The 16299-nt window shown below is 45.0% G+C and overlaps 1 protein-coding gene across 2 annotated transcripts in view; it reads right to left on the reverse strand.

The window, feature by feature from the left end:
• Nucleotides 1–15682, reverse strand: part of znrf3 (zinc and ring finger 3) — a 103791-nt gene extending 88109 nt beyond the window's left edge. The window contains exon 1 of one of the 2 annotated variants that reach the window (XM_034692950.1): nt 15209–15682. In XM_034692950.1, the coding sequence (XP_034548841.1) occupies nt 15209–15442 (234 nt within the window). In that variant the 5' untranslated portion in view covers nt 15443–15682. The remainder of the gene's footprint in view (nt 1–15208) is intronic. The other variant, XM_034692951.1, reaches the window with a different exon arrangement.
• Nucleotides 15683–16299: the final 617 nt, after the last annotated feature.

Below are 16299 nucleotides of genomic sequence, written 5' to 3' on the forward strand. Positions count from 1 at the left end.
GGACAAACTGTCCATATGCTGCCAAGGAGAGAATAGCTGAGATCTCCTCTGTGCTTTTTTTTTTTTTTTTTTTTTTTAACATTTCTGCAGCAGGTTTTACTTTGACATATGGCAGAGGGATGGATCTGAATAAAACAGAGGAGGGGGAGACTGTGAATGCACCATGACGCAAATCATGTGCTCCATCTCACTGGACTCAAACAATATATACTATATTTCAATAAAAATGTCGCCTCTGATTGTGGACCTGTAATTTCAAAGTGAAAAGAATTGCATGATGCAAAATTAATCTCCATTTTTTTCATGACAGCAGCATGCAGGGGCGTTGAGAGGTGAGCAGATGGGTTGCAAGGGGACAGAATAGGACACAGCTGGACAGGAGTAATTGTCCTGACCTTTTCTTACACACTCAGGTTCACATTGAGCCAGAGGGCTTAGAAGGTGAGGTGGATTTGCATGACAGGAAATGTCATATCTAATACCCTGATTTTGAAGACACTGTTAAGACATCCATGCTCCTGTTCACCTTTCTAAACACTTCCCTCCACAGGTTTCTGTGTTTTGAACCCTAAAACTTAAAGTCCCCTCTCAAAGTCATTTACTGTATACACTGAGTGGTTGTAGACTGTTGTGAACCTACAGGTGCACAAGGAATGCAGGGTGCAGACTTAGACAATCTTTAAAGTTCTGCATGATAAACAAATCCTGAGTCAAGCAGTTGTTCAGTAGTTTGACCCGCTTTAAGCACAGCGTTAGGTGAAACAATGACAGTTAGAAGGTTTGGACAGCTTTTGATGAGGATCCATATCAACACAATGGAGTTCAACTACAGGTTGCCTTTTAAGCAGCACTTTAGAGACACAATGTCCCTTCTAACTGTCAGAATATAAGAGGCAATGCTATTTTAAGCAAATTCACCTGAAACAAAAAAACCTTTTATAATAGTGTGAGTCTGCTACAGCGCCGTGACGCACCTCGGCTGTCATCACGCCTTTGTACTTTCCTATTGATCCTGCAACAGTGTAACATCAGCGGTTACGGTGTTGTGGAAGCATGAGAGGTGAACACACACACACACACACACACACACACACACACACACACACACACACACACACACACACACACACACACCGACCAACCTTCTCACCCCTGAGACACTTCCTTGTCCCACCATCATTCCTCTGCGACATTCACAAGGGCCTAAATATCACAACTTGGTCTGGGATCATGAAAGGGTCTAGCATCATGTTTGGAACCTGCCAGAGTGCATGTGATTCTCCGTGTTCATTCAGTGAAGCTGTTCTGCATCAGTAACAGGTCCCAATGTTGTCACCAAGTGTATCTGAGAGTTTAACAGCTGACTTGAGCTTTGCAGTGTTTCTTCGACTCCATCAGAGTCCAACTTCACTGTTTTCAGAGACGCTGAATAAAGAGATCAGATTAAGATGAGTGCGTAGGTGCATCAAGCATTCCATCTGAATAACAGAAACGGTTCCCTGCATCAGTTCCTGTGGTTAACAAACACTGCTGTCAGTGCATCATTGTTCACAATGTGTTACAAATAAAGTTAAAAAGACAAAAAAAAAAAACACAGTCACCACACACCTCTGCATGTGGCTCCTCTGCTCGCCCTGCAGCAGAGATTACATTCTCCACCTCTCTCACATGTATGACTGTTTTATTTATTCTTTGTTTGTTTGTTTTTGGCCATCAAGGCATTCAATAGTCCTGAGTTCTTTTAAAGTTTTAAGTAAAAATGTACCAGCCACAGAACATTTTTTCTTTGCTCTAGCCCAAGCAGCAACCTCCAGCTTGAGAATCGAAGCCAATGCAGAAGTGTTAAAAACTGCAGTTCCTCGAGTGTCCACTTGAGGCTGGTTCCAGAAGTACCACATACACACAAATTCAAAAATGCTGATCTTTACAGCAAAAATAAACATGTTTACAGCCTGGTACAAAAATGAGTTTAGTCCCTACAAGGGGTGATTTTTTTCATGACGCAGCAGTTTTGAAGATGTTAAGATTACGAGTTTCCATAACGAGAGGCACAGCTGACTTGATTGTCAGGCGGGAACACAGTAGCTGTTGGCTAGGAGGCTCAAAGCCCGCCTTTTTACCTCACACTAACTCAACAGAAGTTTGGTTGAGTTCAGCATTTCCAACATGGCTCCCACCGATGATCGGCTTCAAAACATCGCTTCAGAAAAACAGAGGATTGAATCACGGATACTACGTCCATTTATTACACAGTCTATGCTCCCGCCATGTTTGTATCCATTCCAACGATAACAAAGGCGTAAGCATTACGTCGCATAGAGCAGGCATGTGCATTAAGCATACACTGTATAAATATGGATGTAGTATCCGTGACATCATCCATCTGTTCCTGAGCACTGAGCAATCGACGGCGGCAGCCATATTGGAAATATGGAACTCAACCAGGCATAGTGTGACGTAAAGGGGCGGAGTTTGAGCCTCCTAGCCAACAGCTATGTGTTCCCAACCAGGAGTCAAGTCAGTCATGTCCTTATTTGGGCATAAACTTGTTATCTTAATATCTTCTGAACCGTCATGTTAGGGAAAAAAAATTCCCCCCTGTACAGTGTGTGCTGATAGAGAGATTAGCTACATAGCGCCAAGCCGTTTTTGAACCAGGCTGTAAACATGTTTATTAAAGGGGACATATCACGCTTTTGTCATCAATATATATTGGTCTAAGAGGTCCCCAAAACATGTCTTCAAAGTTTATGCTCAAAAAAACACTTTGAAATCAGATTTTGGCATGCCTGAAGAGTCCTCTTCTTCATTCCTCATCAGAACACTCTGTTTTCCCTCTGACCACGCCCCCTCCGGAAGTGGATATGCCTCGGCTCCTCCAGCACGTTGATCTAATGTTTACATGTTGGCTGAATATACACGGCTGCTCAGAGATTGCGTTACTTCAACCCTCTGAATCTGATCCTGACGGAGAGGCGCCTGTAGCAGGACCTTTCTGAACGATTGGTCATAGATTTAGTGTTTCTTGTTTTATTTATCAGTATGTAGACGTGTGTCTTGGTACACAGCTACGAACATGTAGCTATGTGGCTATGCTAACTAGCGCTAGCACTTATCCATGATAAATAAAAATCATCCACTAGATCTTCAAATCTGCAGACGTGGGGAGTAAAACCGACCTCTACCAGAAAGGCAGCAGGACCTTTTATGAAGGATTGGTCACAGATTTAGTATTTCTTGTTGTTTTATTTGTCAGTATGTCGACGTGGGTCTTGGTACACAGCTGTAGCTACAGCTACAGCTACAGCTATGAACATATAGCTATATGGCTATGCTAATTAGCGCTAGCACTTATCCATGACAAATAAAAATCATCCACTAGATCTTCAAATCTGCAGACTTGGGGAGTAAAACCGACCTTTGTGTTTATTAAGACAGCCTACAACTAGCATGCCTCCCTCCTAAGCTCCTTGTTAGCACACATTTGTGCAGGTAATGAAAAACGGGGGAGGGATTCAGTATTATTTTATACAGTCTATGGGCTGAACAAGCTCCGAGCTCTGACTCCGTGACAGACCGGATATTGTTGTTACGTAACAAAAACACGGAAGTCTGAAACGGCTCGTTTCACACACATTTACAGAAAGGTGTAGAAATCAGAACAGGGGCAGAATGGATTTTTTTCATTCTCGGGGGGTTTGTAGACATGCCAGGGACACATATTTCAGGTAAAGAACCATTAAAAAGTCAATTTTGCATGATATGTCACCTTTAATGCTGCAAAGATCGTCTTCTTTGAATGGGTGTGTATGTGGTTTCCGGTGTTTCTGCAGCCAGCCTCAAGTGGATTCTCAATGTATTGCAGTTTATAACACTTCCGCATGGGCTTCATAGTTTGAGACCAGAGGTTGCTGCTTGGTAGTAACACTAGTTTTACCCCAACCACAAGAAACAGTCTGAATCACAGAGCATAAACCACCCTTCTCAATGGGAATACATTTCTTTCTAGATGAGTTGGAGCCAATCTGTTCTGAATGACATATTTACTCAAAGCACTCTCATTCTGATCAGGCTCTTAATCTGATTATAAGTAAACATAGCAGAGTATGCTGAAAGTCAAATAACTGCAAATGAAAATAGCTCCACAACCCAATTTACGTAAATAACCTTGATTAGATCAAGGTTATTTCCCAGAGAGCATCTCAAATTAACTTTCAGAAGTGCTTGTATTATTACACTTAGTGATTACCTGAATTCACTTTGATTTAAATTAATTAAAAGTAATTTCATCCTGCCCTGTGTTTGAACCAGAGTCATTAAATCTATTAGTTGGGTGTCACAGTTAGGTTTCAACACTGTGTGATTGCGTATTGTTACTCAACAATGAAATAAGTGAGTGAGCAGATCACAGAGCGAGATAATTAGAGATTTACTTCAAATCAAAAATCACTTATAAAGAATGCAACTCTGTTGTAGCCCCACATGGATGCCTTGCTGTGTTTCACTCATTGATTGAAGAACAGCAATGATCTGGAGGGTCCTATAAAAGTCACGAATGCTAGACCCTGCATACAAGAAACAAGCAAGTCTCCACTTTTACAACCAGCAACAAAGGCTTTGTGCAGCAAGCCTCAAGAGTTCCCGTTCCGACCCAGGATGCAGGACTTAAAAGGCTGACCTCTGCATGAACTCCAAATAAATAAAAGTGAAGCTGTTTACTGCTGATTTAACATCAAAGGGAGATGCAATCACCAGGGTTCGTACACTTTTTTCATGCTCAAATTCAAATACTTTTCAAGGACTTTTATGGTCAATTATCAAACTTTTCAAGACATACAGTAAGAGAGGAATGAAGATCTGCACTGGGTGGGCCAAATTAAATCAGCTGTAGTCATTTTAAGACCTTAACAGGGCACATCAGCCTGATGCTTTTCTAAAGAGAAATCGTTTCATCTTTTCTTCTGTTAAAATTGATATTGTGGGGCGCTGGTGGCCTAGCAGTCTAAGCGCCCCACATACAGAGGCCACAGTCCTTGTTGCTGGGGTTGCCAGTTCGATTCACAGCAAGTCGACCATTTCCTGTATGTCTTCCCCGCTCTCCACTCCCCACATTTCCTGTCTCTCTTCAGGTGTCCTATCAAATAAAGGCTAAAAGGACAATAAAATATAACTTTAAAATTGATATTGTTATTGATATTGTTATTAATAAGCCTTTAATATTCAGACACAAGCAGCGGCCGCACCGCTGTCACTCGCCGGGTGTTTGTAACTCGGGGCCGGTCACTGCATGCCCGTTGTCGGTCTGTGTCCAGCGGGAGAGCCTCCCACTCCACGGTCACCGGTTCAGGCACGACACTGTATTTTTAGACTAGGCTTGTTGCCGACTGACCGCTGTCATGTGATAACCTGCCCCGAGCTACAAACACCCTGCTGGTGACAGCGGTACGGCTGCTGGGAATCATCACACCACCTACACATTATATGCATTGACTGTATAAAATATGGACGTAGTATCCGTGATGTCACACATCTGTTCCTGATCACTGTTTTTGAAGCCAATCGACGGCGGCAGTCATATTGGAAATGCTGAAGTCAACCAGTCAGAGTGTGACGTAAAGAGGCGGAGTTTGAGCCTCCTAGCCAACTGCTATGTGTTCCCGACCGGGTGTCAAGTCAGTCATGTCCTTATTTGGACAAAAACTTGTAATCTTAATATCTTCTGAACCGTTGCGTTAGAAAAAAATCACCCAACGTACAGTGTGTGCCGATGGGTGATTTTTTTCTAGGTCGGTAGACCCAAGCCGTTTTTTGAAACAGGCTTTAAAACATGTTTATTAATGCTGCAAAGATCGTCTTTTTCCCATCTTCAGCCAGCCTCAAGCGGATTCCAGATGAACTGCAGTTTATAACACATCCGCATGGGCTTCATAGTTTGAGACCGGAGGTTGCCGCTTGGTTATATGGCACAGTGCTTCTACATCACACATGCCTAGCATGTAGCATAAACAGGCAATTAGCATCAACAAGTAAAACGCTAATTAACGTGTAGGGCTAACGTGGTGTCGCACTGTCCTCTTGGGGGCGACGTCACGTCACGCATGACAACAGACCAAGGGAGAGGTTCCGGTGCCCCCTGGTGGCTGGCTGCAGTATAGGTCAAAAAATCCGTCTTTAAAAAATAAATACACGTCGTACAAACGTTTCTCATATCCGTATGCTGTGGTGATATGTAGTTAGTATTTGAGTGTTTTGTGTTCAAGGCCTCTTATTTCTGAAAAGTTTCTTTTTCGTTAGTTATTAGAGTTTAAAAAACGGGGTTCTACTTCCTGTTTCCTTTGATTCACAGCCGCCGTAGAGGCTTCAAAGGACACACAGCGTCTTGTGACGTTACGCTGTAGGGCTGAGCTTATTACAGTGGCTTCACAGGCTCTGGCTGCACAATGGCGGCGCCCAGAAGGGGTATTTTTTGGCTTCAGAACAGTACAACAGGAAGAGGCGGAGCAACGCTGTCCATTTTTATTTACAGTCTATGCAACAGACCAGTAGGTTGCACACGAGCCCATCAGGGAGAGCGGCTATTTTCTTTTTTTAACATTTGACTATTTTATTTCTCTCCATTTAATCCATGTGTTGAGTCAGATTGCTGTTAATAGTGAAATATATATGATTCCAATTTCAAGCATTTACAAGCAGTGAGACCCAAAATTCAAGCATTTTTCAAACCTTTTAAACACAACATTAAAATGCAATCATTTTCAAGGATTTCAAGCCCCCGTATGAACCCTAAATCACACAACAAGGGCGAGGAGCACTTCAATCAGAGGCATGCAAATAACCTTTGGCAAACCAAATTCAACAACAGTGAGTTATTGCCGAGTGCTTTCAGCGAGGGAGATACTTTTCCTGCCGTGTGTGCCTCTTAACTGTCATGAGAGCTGTCAATGAGTTATCAGCCTGATGATCATGGGGGCACTTTGAAAGAATCCGCGGTCATGCTTGGTTTAACACACATTACAAGGGAAGTGCATGTACACACTCTTTGGCTCACACACACACACACACACACACACATGCAAAGACCCTGTATAAACTTTACAAAGAACACTGTCAACTCTGTTCCACCTGTTGTGTACTTTAGAAACGCCCAGTGGATTAGCCTATCTGCTGAAATCAGATAAAAACCCTTTCCCATTCCAAGTCCTCCATCGAAAACCTAAATACAACTTTCTTTTTCAAAGCAACAAGAAGAGGACTGAGGTGTTCTGAAGTCTCTGTCTTCTGAACACACTCAAAGTATTTTTCTCACCGCGCTTGTGCAAGGGAACACCTCCACCTTTATTTGTATGGGAGCGGATTTAGCTCCAAGGCCTGCAATTACATCATCGTTCAGTTTTGCAGCGCTACATATCAGGGCCGGCATTACTCAGAGAGGCCTTTGAAGAGTTAGGCCCAACCCTCACGCTCTCTCTTCTTCCCTCCTCCCCCTCCACCTCCCCCCCTTCAGTGCTGCCTTTGATGTTAGCGCGTGGAGCTGCACCGAGCGTCGCGGCCTCTCAGGCCTCCCCGCCTCGCCTGATCCTATCTGCTCAGGCGGCACATTCATGTGGTTTACACCCGCAGCACGACTCCCGGCAGCTATTCACCCAACCCTGCAGGCCCCTCCCTGACCAGGGTCCAGGGGCTGGAGAGGGACGGAGAGTAGCCTGAGCTGCCGACAAGGGTCGAGGGGAAGGACAGGAGGAATTGTGGAGGCTTTACCAAAGCCGGAGGCTATGCTACAGAGCTTTTATTGGCATGGTATGCAAGTGAAGCTACTATATTTGTAGAATCATGAAAGGAAAAGTTACACCTGAGCCTTGGGGACTTCTCTCAAGAGCTGAAGTGGAATGTGTTGGTGAAGGTGTGACTCTAACAGCTAGAAACAAAAGCCTGCTCTTACTTGGGTGCAGCTGCACAAAAGAGCCAACCTGCAAAAACAAACGCTCCACTTCATGCTTGTTTTCTTCAGCGGCAGACAAAAAATAGAAACCCTGTGCCCCCAATATCTTCAGTATACCCAAGGTACAGGGACAACATAAGAAGAAAGACAATTTTTCATTTCACAATATCTAGGGCGCATCTTTAGCAACAGGAAGAGGAGGAGGAGGAGGAGGGGAACAGATGCAGTGATGTATCTTCTCTCTGGAGCTACAGGACGTGCAGCGCTCCACCAGAAGAAAAATGAGGAGCTAACACAGCTTGTTCTCATCTGGCCAAGCATGTCCAATCCATCATAAGTGTGGCCCCATTGTGTTAAGGCGCAGACCTTCCTCATTACCGGGACGACTACATTCACACACTCTCACACACACACACACACACGCACTTGAGCAAGCAGCCTTTAGATACCAATACAGGACGTGATGAACACGATGGAGTCAGAGCTTCCATCTGAAACTGACTTGTCCCCATCTGGTGCCCGTAAATGACCTTTACCATGATGGTGTTGGGACCCATAAAAAAAGGACACGTGAAAAATATCTGACAGGTGGAGCCTCATGAGATTAAAATGATGCATTAAACCGAAGGGGAACATGTGCTCAAGAGCAGTAATGGTTTTCAGAGAAATTGCAATGTGCACTAAAAAGACATCAGTATAAATCAAAACGACAGGGCGGCAGGATTGTCTTCCATTACATGCACCGAGATATTTTATCATGTGCCGGGGGTAATTATGTAATGATGTACACAAAAGAAAAACCTTTGAACCCTGTCAAAGTGTAAAAGCTGTTTGATAAGACTTTTCCTGTCATGACAACAAATGCGAGTTGTAGGAGGACAGAGGGTACAAGGATCTGAGGATAACAAGAGAGGTACGAGGAGGAGAAAGAGGCAGATGGTGTGTAGTGCTCTGAGTGAAATGGACTCCCTGCACAGCTACCTTCCGAGTCTATTGGCTAAAAAAGTACAACAAAAGGGGAGGCTGGCGTTGTGGCCTTCCACGGTTAGTCAGCACATTCCTGGCTGACAACAAAGCATGCCTCTGCCTGGATGAGCCACTGTGAGCATTGTCATTTCATAACCCTCGACCCCTTAGCCTTTGTTTTGCAGACCCTCTGTGTCAGTGGATAAAAATATGGGCTGAGGGGATGGACTGGGCCTTTCAGTGCTGTTTCATCAAACACACTCCGGAGGCTAGTCCCAAAGCAACCCACTCAGGACACTTTTTCATCTTTGACTCTTAACATGTTTCAGAAGTAACCCCCGAGTGATGACAGGTGCTGTGCAAAATGACTTTTTTGTTGTCACAGTGTACAATTATCTCAGGATGCATTTCCCAGCACTCATCACAGAGGAATCACACAGCCTCAGGGAAGGGCCGAATTAACATTTCCTCATCACTGGAGTGTAAAGCAAAGGACAAACACAAGGCATTCATACAAATGAGCTCAGACACATAATCAATAGCAGATCAGGAGGAGAGCGACGCTGGGGAATAGGGCTCTCCTGGGAAAAGGCGTGGATGCCAAAGAGAAAGCAGGAGCAAGCACTGACTGCCTGCTAATCTCTCTCTGAGTGCAACATCAAAGATCGGCTGAGCCACTCAGCCCAGTGGAAACTAACATAGCTACTGGGGCCACCAGTACCAACATGCACTTGTTCCAGGTGGAGCTGTGCAGTGAGTGGGAATGAGACGCTCAGAGTAAAAGAGCCGGGTGCAGGAGGGGGAGACAGTTTAATCATCAATACAAATGTCCAGATGAGTATTGATAGATCCAACTGGAAGTTCAAATTGACAAATACCTGAACATCCCTTGATGGCACTCAGAGCATCCAGTTCAATGCTAAAATAAATAGTTTTTCATGCCTGCATTTTCAATATTCCATAGAATTAAGGGCCTGTGTCCACTAGCAGCATTTTTTTGCTGGTAGCGCTATTTTATACAAATAAACCAATGCAATAGCTTCTTTAGCGCACTAACAGCCTTGGTACCTGTTGTGTCTTGTGCTTCTGTGGAGAATAGTTCAACCCTCAGAACACCACCATGCTTGTTGATGTTGCTTCTTCTTAATTGACCAAATTAAAGCAAGGGGCAGCAGCACTTTGTGTATCAACTTTGTCAACAATAACGGTGGAGGAGAAACAATAACTGTACTCGTTTTTTTGAGGGCATAATTTTCAGATCTATAGCTTCTGCTAATACCAATGCTGATGCTATTTTTTTTACATTTCCATTGTAAAATATCCTTGAATATTAATCATTTAAATAGTGTTGAGCAATTAAAAAAAAAACATAACAGTCACTGTGAGACGGCTTTCATAACCTGGCAGTAGAGTGAAGCAATGAGAAGCACTCTGAAGTTAAGGTTGTGGGGGGCGCTGGTGGCCTAGCAGTCTAAGCGCCCCACATACAGAGGATACAGTCCTCGTCACAGGGGTCGCCGGTTTGATTCCCCACCATTTCCTGCATGTTTCCTCCACTCTCTACTCCCCCCATTTCCTGTCTCTCTTCAGCTGTCCTAGCCAATAAAGGTAAAAAGGCCAAAAAATATAACTTAAAAAAAAGAAAAAAAGGTTGTGGACACTGCCAGCACAAACAATGGGGCTAATGAACACATACCCTAATTTCTGAACAATTATTAGATGACTAGATTGGTCCCTTAAAGTAAACGTCATCAAACGGAGTGGTTATTTCAAGCACTCTTGCAAGTAAAAGTGCAGATTGATGTCTCTGAAATACAAATGTTTGCAGAAATTGATTCTTAAAGTGACAGGTAATGGGGGCCTTGGCAGCTTGCCTTGTACCATATAAATAAGAGTCCCCATTGGGGCAGCTCTGTCCCTTTGCTGCATGTCAACCCCTCTCCCTCTCTTCTAATAACCCTCTCCATCTCAGCTGTCACTATCTCAAAGGGCAAAAAAGGCAAGGACAAAAAATTCAAGAAAAACAATACTGTGGATATTGCACTTGATGGATTTTTGCAAAAAAAAAAAAAAAAAACAGTGCAAGGTAAGACTCCTACACGCAGCGATCATCACTTGCGGTCATTCACATGCGATATACGATGCATGACAAATTTTGGCAGAATTAAAAAGACCAGACTGGAGGTGGGGGGTGAGAGTGTGTGTATGTGTGTGTGTGTGTGTGGGAGGGGGGTGTTGAGCAAGAGAAAGAGAAAAACAGTTTAGTCTGTTCTATTCCGAAAAGGGGAGAAACGCAGCCTCAAATTACTTTGGCTGGGACATGAAAGTGAAACCGGGTGGCGGTTAAGAGACGATAGCACTTAAAATACAGCTGCGACCGCCAAGCCAATAAATGGAAAAAAGTAGGGAGCAGCACTTTTAACCTTTTAAACCAGCATTTGTGTACTGCTACTGTTGCTTTGGCGCTGGGAGTGGCCCGGTCCCTGGAACCTCCCGTCTGGGGCCGGCCCATTATGGCCTCTTGGGGTTTCCAGCCTGTGGTGAGAAAGCGCGCTGGATGCCTTAAACCACTAAAGCTCTCATTATAGTCTAAATGCAGCGCGACACAACTCTTGCCAGCTCCAAGGTAGGAGCTCCAGTATTTAAGCTCATCGTTGTCTTAGCTCGAAACCGCCACTTTCCCCCTGCACATCCAGCCGGAGAAAAACTGCCACTTTCAAAGAACCACATCATGAAGTCTCCCCACTGTAGTTACAGGCACTTCATGTGCATGGGGATGAAGTTCAAAGGTGAGGCAGCTCATGGGTGTTGGGAAGCCATATCCTCTTCTTCCTGACACTGGATTCAGAGGATGTCCCCCTATCTCTGCGTCCACTCTGAGAGGAAGCTTGCAAAAGCCACGCTATACCCCTCCGGGTTCTGGACGGCTACGCTGCGAGTCCCATCTGGTCCTCTGTGTGCCCCTGCCACGTCCCTGCCTCAGCTCCTCACTCACATGCTGACAGCAAAGGCCCGCTGGAAATCAGAGGCAGATGTGCGCTGATGCACTGCTCATCTCACTACAGGAAAGGCGATTTGGCGTCAGGGAGACAATGGAGAGTGATGAGCAGCAGATGGTGTTTCCCTTCATATCAAACTGGCAGAGCCTTGTGCGCACCGTCAACTATGATGGGAATGTGAAAAACATGATGGCAGACATTATGTGTGTCCTGCATCTTCAGGGCATACCAGAAATATCATCACATCAAAAGAGACAAAGCACAGCAGGCTCGCTCTACCATTGCCAAGTAAGGTGTGACCTGGGTAACTCTTCAGGAGACGGTTAGGTCGTGCCGTCATAGCCCTGCTTAAACAGGATTAAGCCTGGTCATACTGCTGTGGAAAGGTAGTGCAAGTCTACACCAACTTTCAAGCTATTAATGTGTGATTTTGATGTAAGTCTAAAGCCTCAAATTAGAGTTTCCCTTGGCTCAAAGCGCTGCCGGTATTCAGCGAACCAGGCCGTCAAGGAAGTGCTTAAATCTAGGTGAGCACAATTAACTACCTGGCAGGACGGACAACATGCAGTGCTCTGGCTGCCAAGAGCAGCTCTTAAAATCATCTTGGAGGAATGCCTGTTGATGCACACACATACACATAAACATACACACAGTCGCATGTCAAGACAAAATGGTTTAAGGAGACATTGATTACCTTTCTATTACAGAGTTAAACTGGAGCAATCGTGGAACTGGCTTTGGGGAAGCCTGGGGTTTGGCTCTGTGGCCAGATCTGCGTTGTCATGCTTCCCCCCCCCTTACAGCAGAGCAAGTTAACTTAATTTATTATTTTTGGCCCCAGCAGTGTTTGCCACTTTTCACACTCTTCAGGCAGAGCTGAGCGGGTGATAGCCTCAGGGAATAAGTAAAGGCCAGCAGCGAGGAGTGCTGATTTTAGTCGGGCCTTTGCTCAGGAGCGTTGCCAAGCCCCTCGTTTCCCCTGCATTTGAACCCATACCTGCTGAGGTCTGGCCACTACTGAACACACAAGGTAGCGCAAACCCCTCAGGGCTCTGTTCAAACAGCAGAGGAAAGGAGCAGAAGGCCTCGTAAAACCTCAGGCGGACTAAATCAAGCGCCCCCATTCACCGAGCAGAGAACGGCTCAAACCTTCACCCTAAAGGAGACAAGTGCGATGGTTGCAGAGGTCACTGCGGACAAGAGAACGCACTACCTAAATATTTGTGTTCAGCCTGATTCCAGTGTAAAACTATACCCGCTACAACACCGCAGCAATTTCCCAACACGTTGCTGCAGTGTTATTTCATAAGTATAGAATCTGCAAGTGGGGAATTTGATACCAGCTTAAAATTATACTCCTCAGGTTGTACGCTTGTCATTCATTGTCAGCGTCAACTTTCATAAATCTTCGCTAGAATATATGTTGCAAGAAATTCAAGACAGTACGCCGTGCTGGACCGACTGCCCCTCATTATAGCCTGACAAAATATAAGTTGCCTCTAAGTGGTCAGAAGCTATGTTAGCAAAGAAAGCAAACCCAAATAGATGTGGTTTTCAATGTAAAGCTGAGGTCCGGCATTTCTGTGTGGTTACCGAGTGGCGCCAAATGGCCATCACTGTGAATAAACAGGGGCCATTTTTATGCTGAGTATCCCCTCCTTTGATCCCCACATATCTCTTTCAAAGTAAAAGTCTTCATTTGTGATGAAAACGCACGCTTGCACTGGAGGATGCTGCTGTGTTGTTGATGCAGACATCGCTGCGATGCACTGGATGGATGGAGAGGAAAACTGCGTGTTTACAATCGGGTGTGTGAGTATGATGAGGAAGACAAACATCTTAATGATTCTTGCCTGCACCAGACATCCTGCGTTACAGCTGAGGTTTCTTTTTGTAGCCACCGACCGGTATGCGCTCGACACAACGTGGTGAACTTGATTAAACTCAAAATGTGTATTTGCAGCATTTAAACACCTAACCCCCCCACCCTCTGCCCCTCAACTCTCTCTCACTCCCTTTCTCTTCAAAGGCGGCATTGAAACCTGGCCTGCCACCAAAAACCAATGATCTCATGGAGCTCAATGCTTTCTTCAGTCTGAGGTCACACTTCAGCAGCTACTGGCTTTTAACACAAGAGACGAAAACAACAACACAAGCAGCATCTCATGAGGGATTGTTTATGCACGGGCTTGCCTATCTTCTGATCTTGTGATGATCCAATAAATAGAGGAAGATGAGAGGAAATCACTCCTTCCCAGACTCCTACTATCACTTATAAGTGGTTAAACTTCAAAGTTTGGACACCTGCCATTTACAAAGCATACAGAGAGCAGTTTGTATGGCCACTACAGATAATAACAGAAGTCCCAGCCAGAGGTCAGTGAATACAACATGAGACATATCTTTGTTACAAGACTTTCTTCGCTTCACAAACAGGGGGCCCAAGAACTTCAAATAGACACTTCTCTGTAGAGAAACCATCATATTTAGAGACCACTACTCAGTCAAAGCTGGGAGGCTAACCAGCTCCAGATCAGCTCATGTATCACATGTGGGGTTCTATGAAACATGGAGGACTAGTTACTTCATTCTTCCTCATTTTGAACCCAGAGAGTTAAAAGAAAGCTTAAACCGAGAGAACTTCAAAGGCAGCGTTGAGGACGGCAACATGGAGAGGCTCCAAGCGGCGGGACGTGTGGGTGAGGTTACACTTTGGGGACGGTCAATAAAAACAAACGTAGAGCTCTTTCTAACTCACATTACGGATGTATTTGTGCTTAAAGTCACATTTTAAAACAGATAAAGAGTCGAAACTGATCCCACAGAGAAGCCTTGGAGTCGTGTTCCTCCACAAATGCGTAAAGTACGCTCGCTTCAACAAGTGAACTAAACTTTCTGGGTTTCTGGAGGCGGGTGCAGTCCTTCCAACTTTTTAGGAAAACACTTCCCAAACAGCGCGTGCTCCCGGAGAAGCGCAATTAAGTGTAACGTGCACTGAAGGGAGCTCAGACATCAACAAAATAACCTGCAAGAGCATGTTTTCCCAGTGAATGAATTCCACAAGATAGGAGCCATCTTGTGACCGCATATGCTTGCAAGCCTAGTACCATCCTCACACCGCTTGCCTGCACACACACACGCACACATTCACACACCATACACACACACACACCATATACAACTCTTGTCAACCCCCCAGCCCCTGTGGAAAAAGTTTTAAGAGCAGCAGCGATGTGAAAGTACACCCTATGTTCCGGTTCTGCGCCGCCTCTCCTGTCAGAAAAAAAAGACACTTTACACGTACTTGAACGATCTCCCCCTCCGCGCTGATAGTGGCTCCAGCTTTGGAGAACCGTCCCTGCAAGCCAGTCGTGTATGTAGTATAATCTCCATTGGGACTGGACTCGAACAGAACCACTTCCACAAAGGCAGTATCCTTGGCGAAAACGGTACCAAGAAGAGAAGCGGCAACCGCGAGGATCACCAGGACCACCGAGTCGGGCACACGATCTGAGCCTCTCCTTGGTAAAATCATCATCTTGCCGGCTGGATCTGCGCCGATCGGGACATAATTTCACACGGATTAATTAATCGGGTGAAGGTAATTGAAATCAGGTCTCTCCGCGTTCCGTGCGATGCGTCAGAAGAGTCAGAATTGTGCACCAAAAGCTGCGCCCGGGCTGAAGCGTGTTTATTTCACCACTGCAAGCCTTGTCAATTACATTGCCTGCAAACGCTCTCTCTCTTTCTCCCTCCCTCTCTCTCCCTCTTTCTTTCTCACCCCCCTCCTCCTCCTCCCCCTCTACAAAGCGGATCTCCTTTGATCTCCAAACACGTGATTTTTTTTTTTCTTTTTTTTTTTTTAGTTTTTTTTTTCTCTCTCCCAAAAGGGTTATATCCCCACCCACCAATCTTTCTGACCCTCTCCTTTGCACTCCCCACTCCGGAGTGCCAGCACTCAGTTAAGGAGGCACCGTGGACATGGCTGCGCTGCGGCTCGGAGGGAAAGCGGGGGTGCTGATTGTTTATAAAACTTACATTTACGCACCAGAGTTTGCGCACATGTATTATTGTTTGTGAGTTATCCAAACCAGGATGTATTCGTAGTCACTGCTGCAACCCTGGACTGCATGGTTGCGCTTTTTTCCTGAGTTTGACACGTTTTTGGCTGTCGGTCCACCTTAAAACAAACACTTGAGACGCTTCATGACTTAACCGGGCTAATTTTTCAATCTGATTCCGATTTTCTCACGTAGGTTACAGCGCTGACTGTCGGTTTACGAAAGAAACATCTCATTTTAACTCGGATTACAAGTTTTTTCATCTTGTTTTTTGTTTGTCCTCTAGCAGAAACAGAACCAGGAAAAGTTTCTAAACAGGAAAATCATCAAAACC

This window comes from Notolabrus celidotus, chromosome 9 (assembly GCF_009762535.1).
Source record: "Notolabrus celidotus isolate fNotCel1 chromosome 9, fNotCel1.pri, whole genome shotgun sequence".
NCBI classification, from domain to species: Eukaryota; Metazoa; Chordata; class Actinopteri; order Labriformes; family Labridae; genus Notolabrus; species Notolabrus celidotus.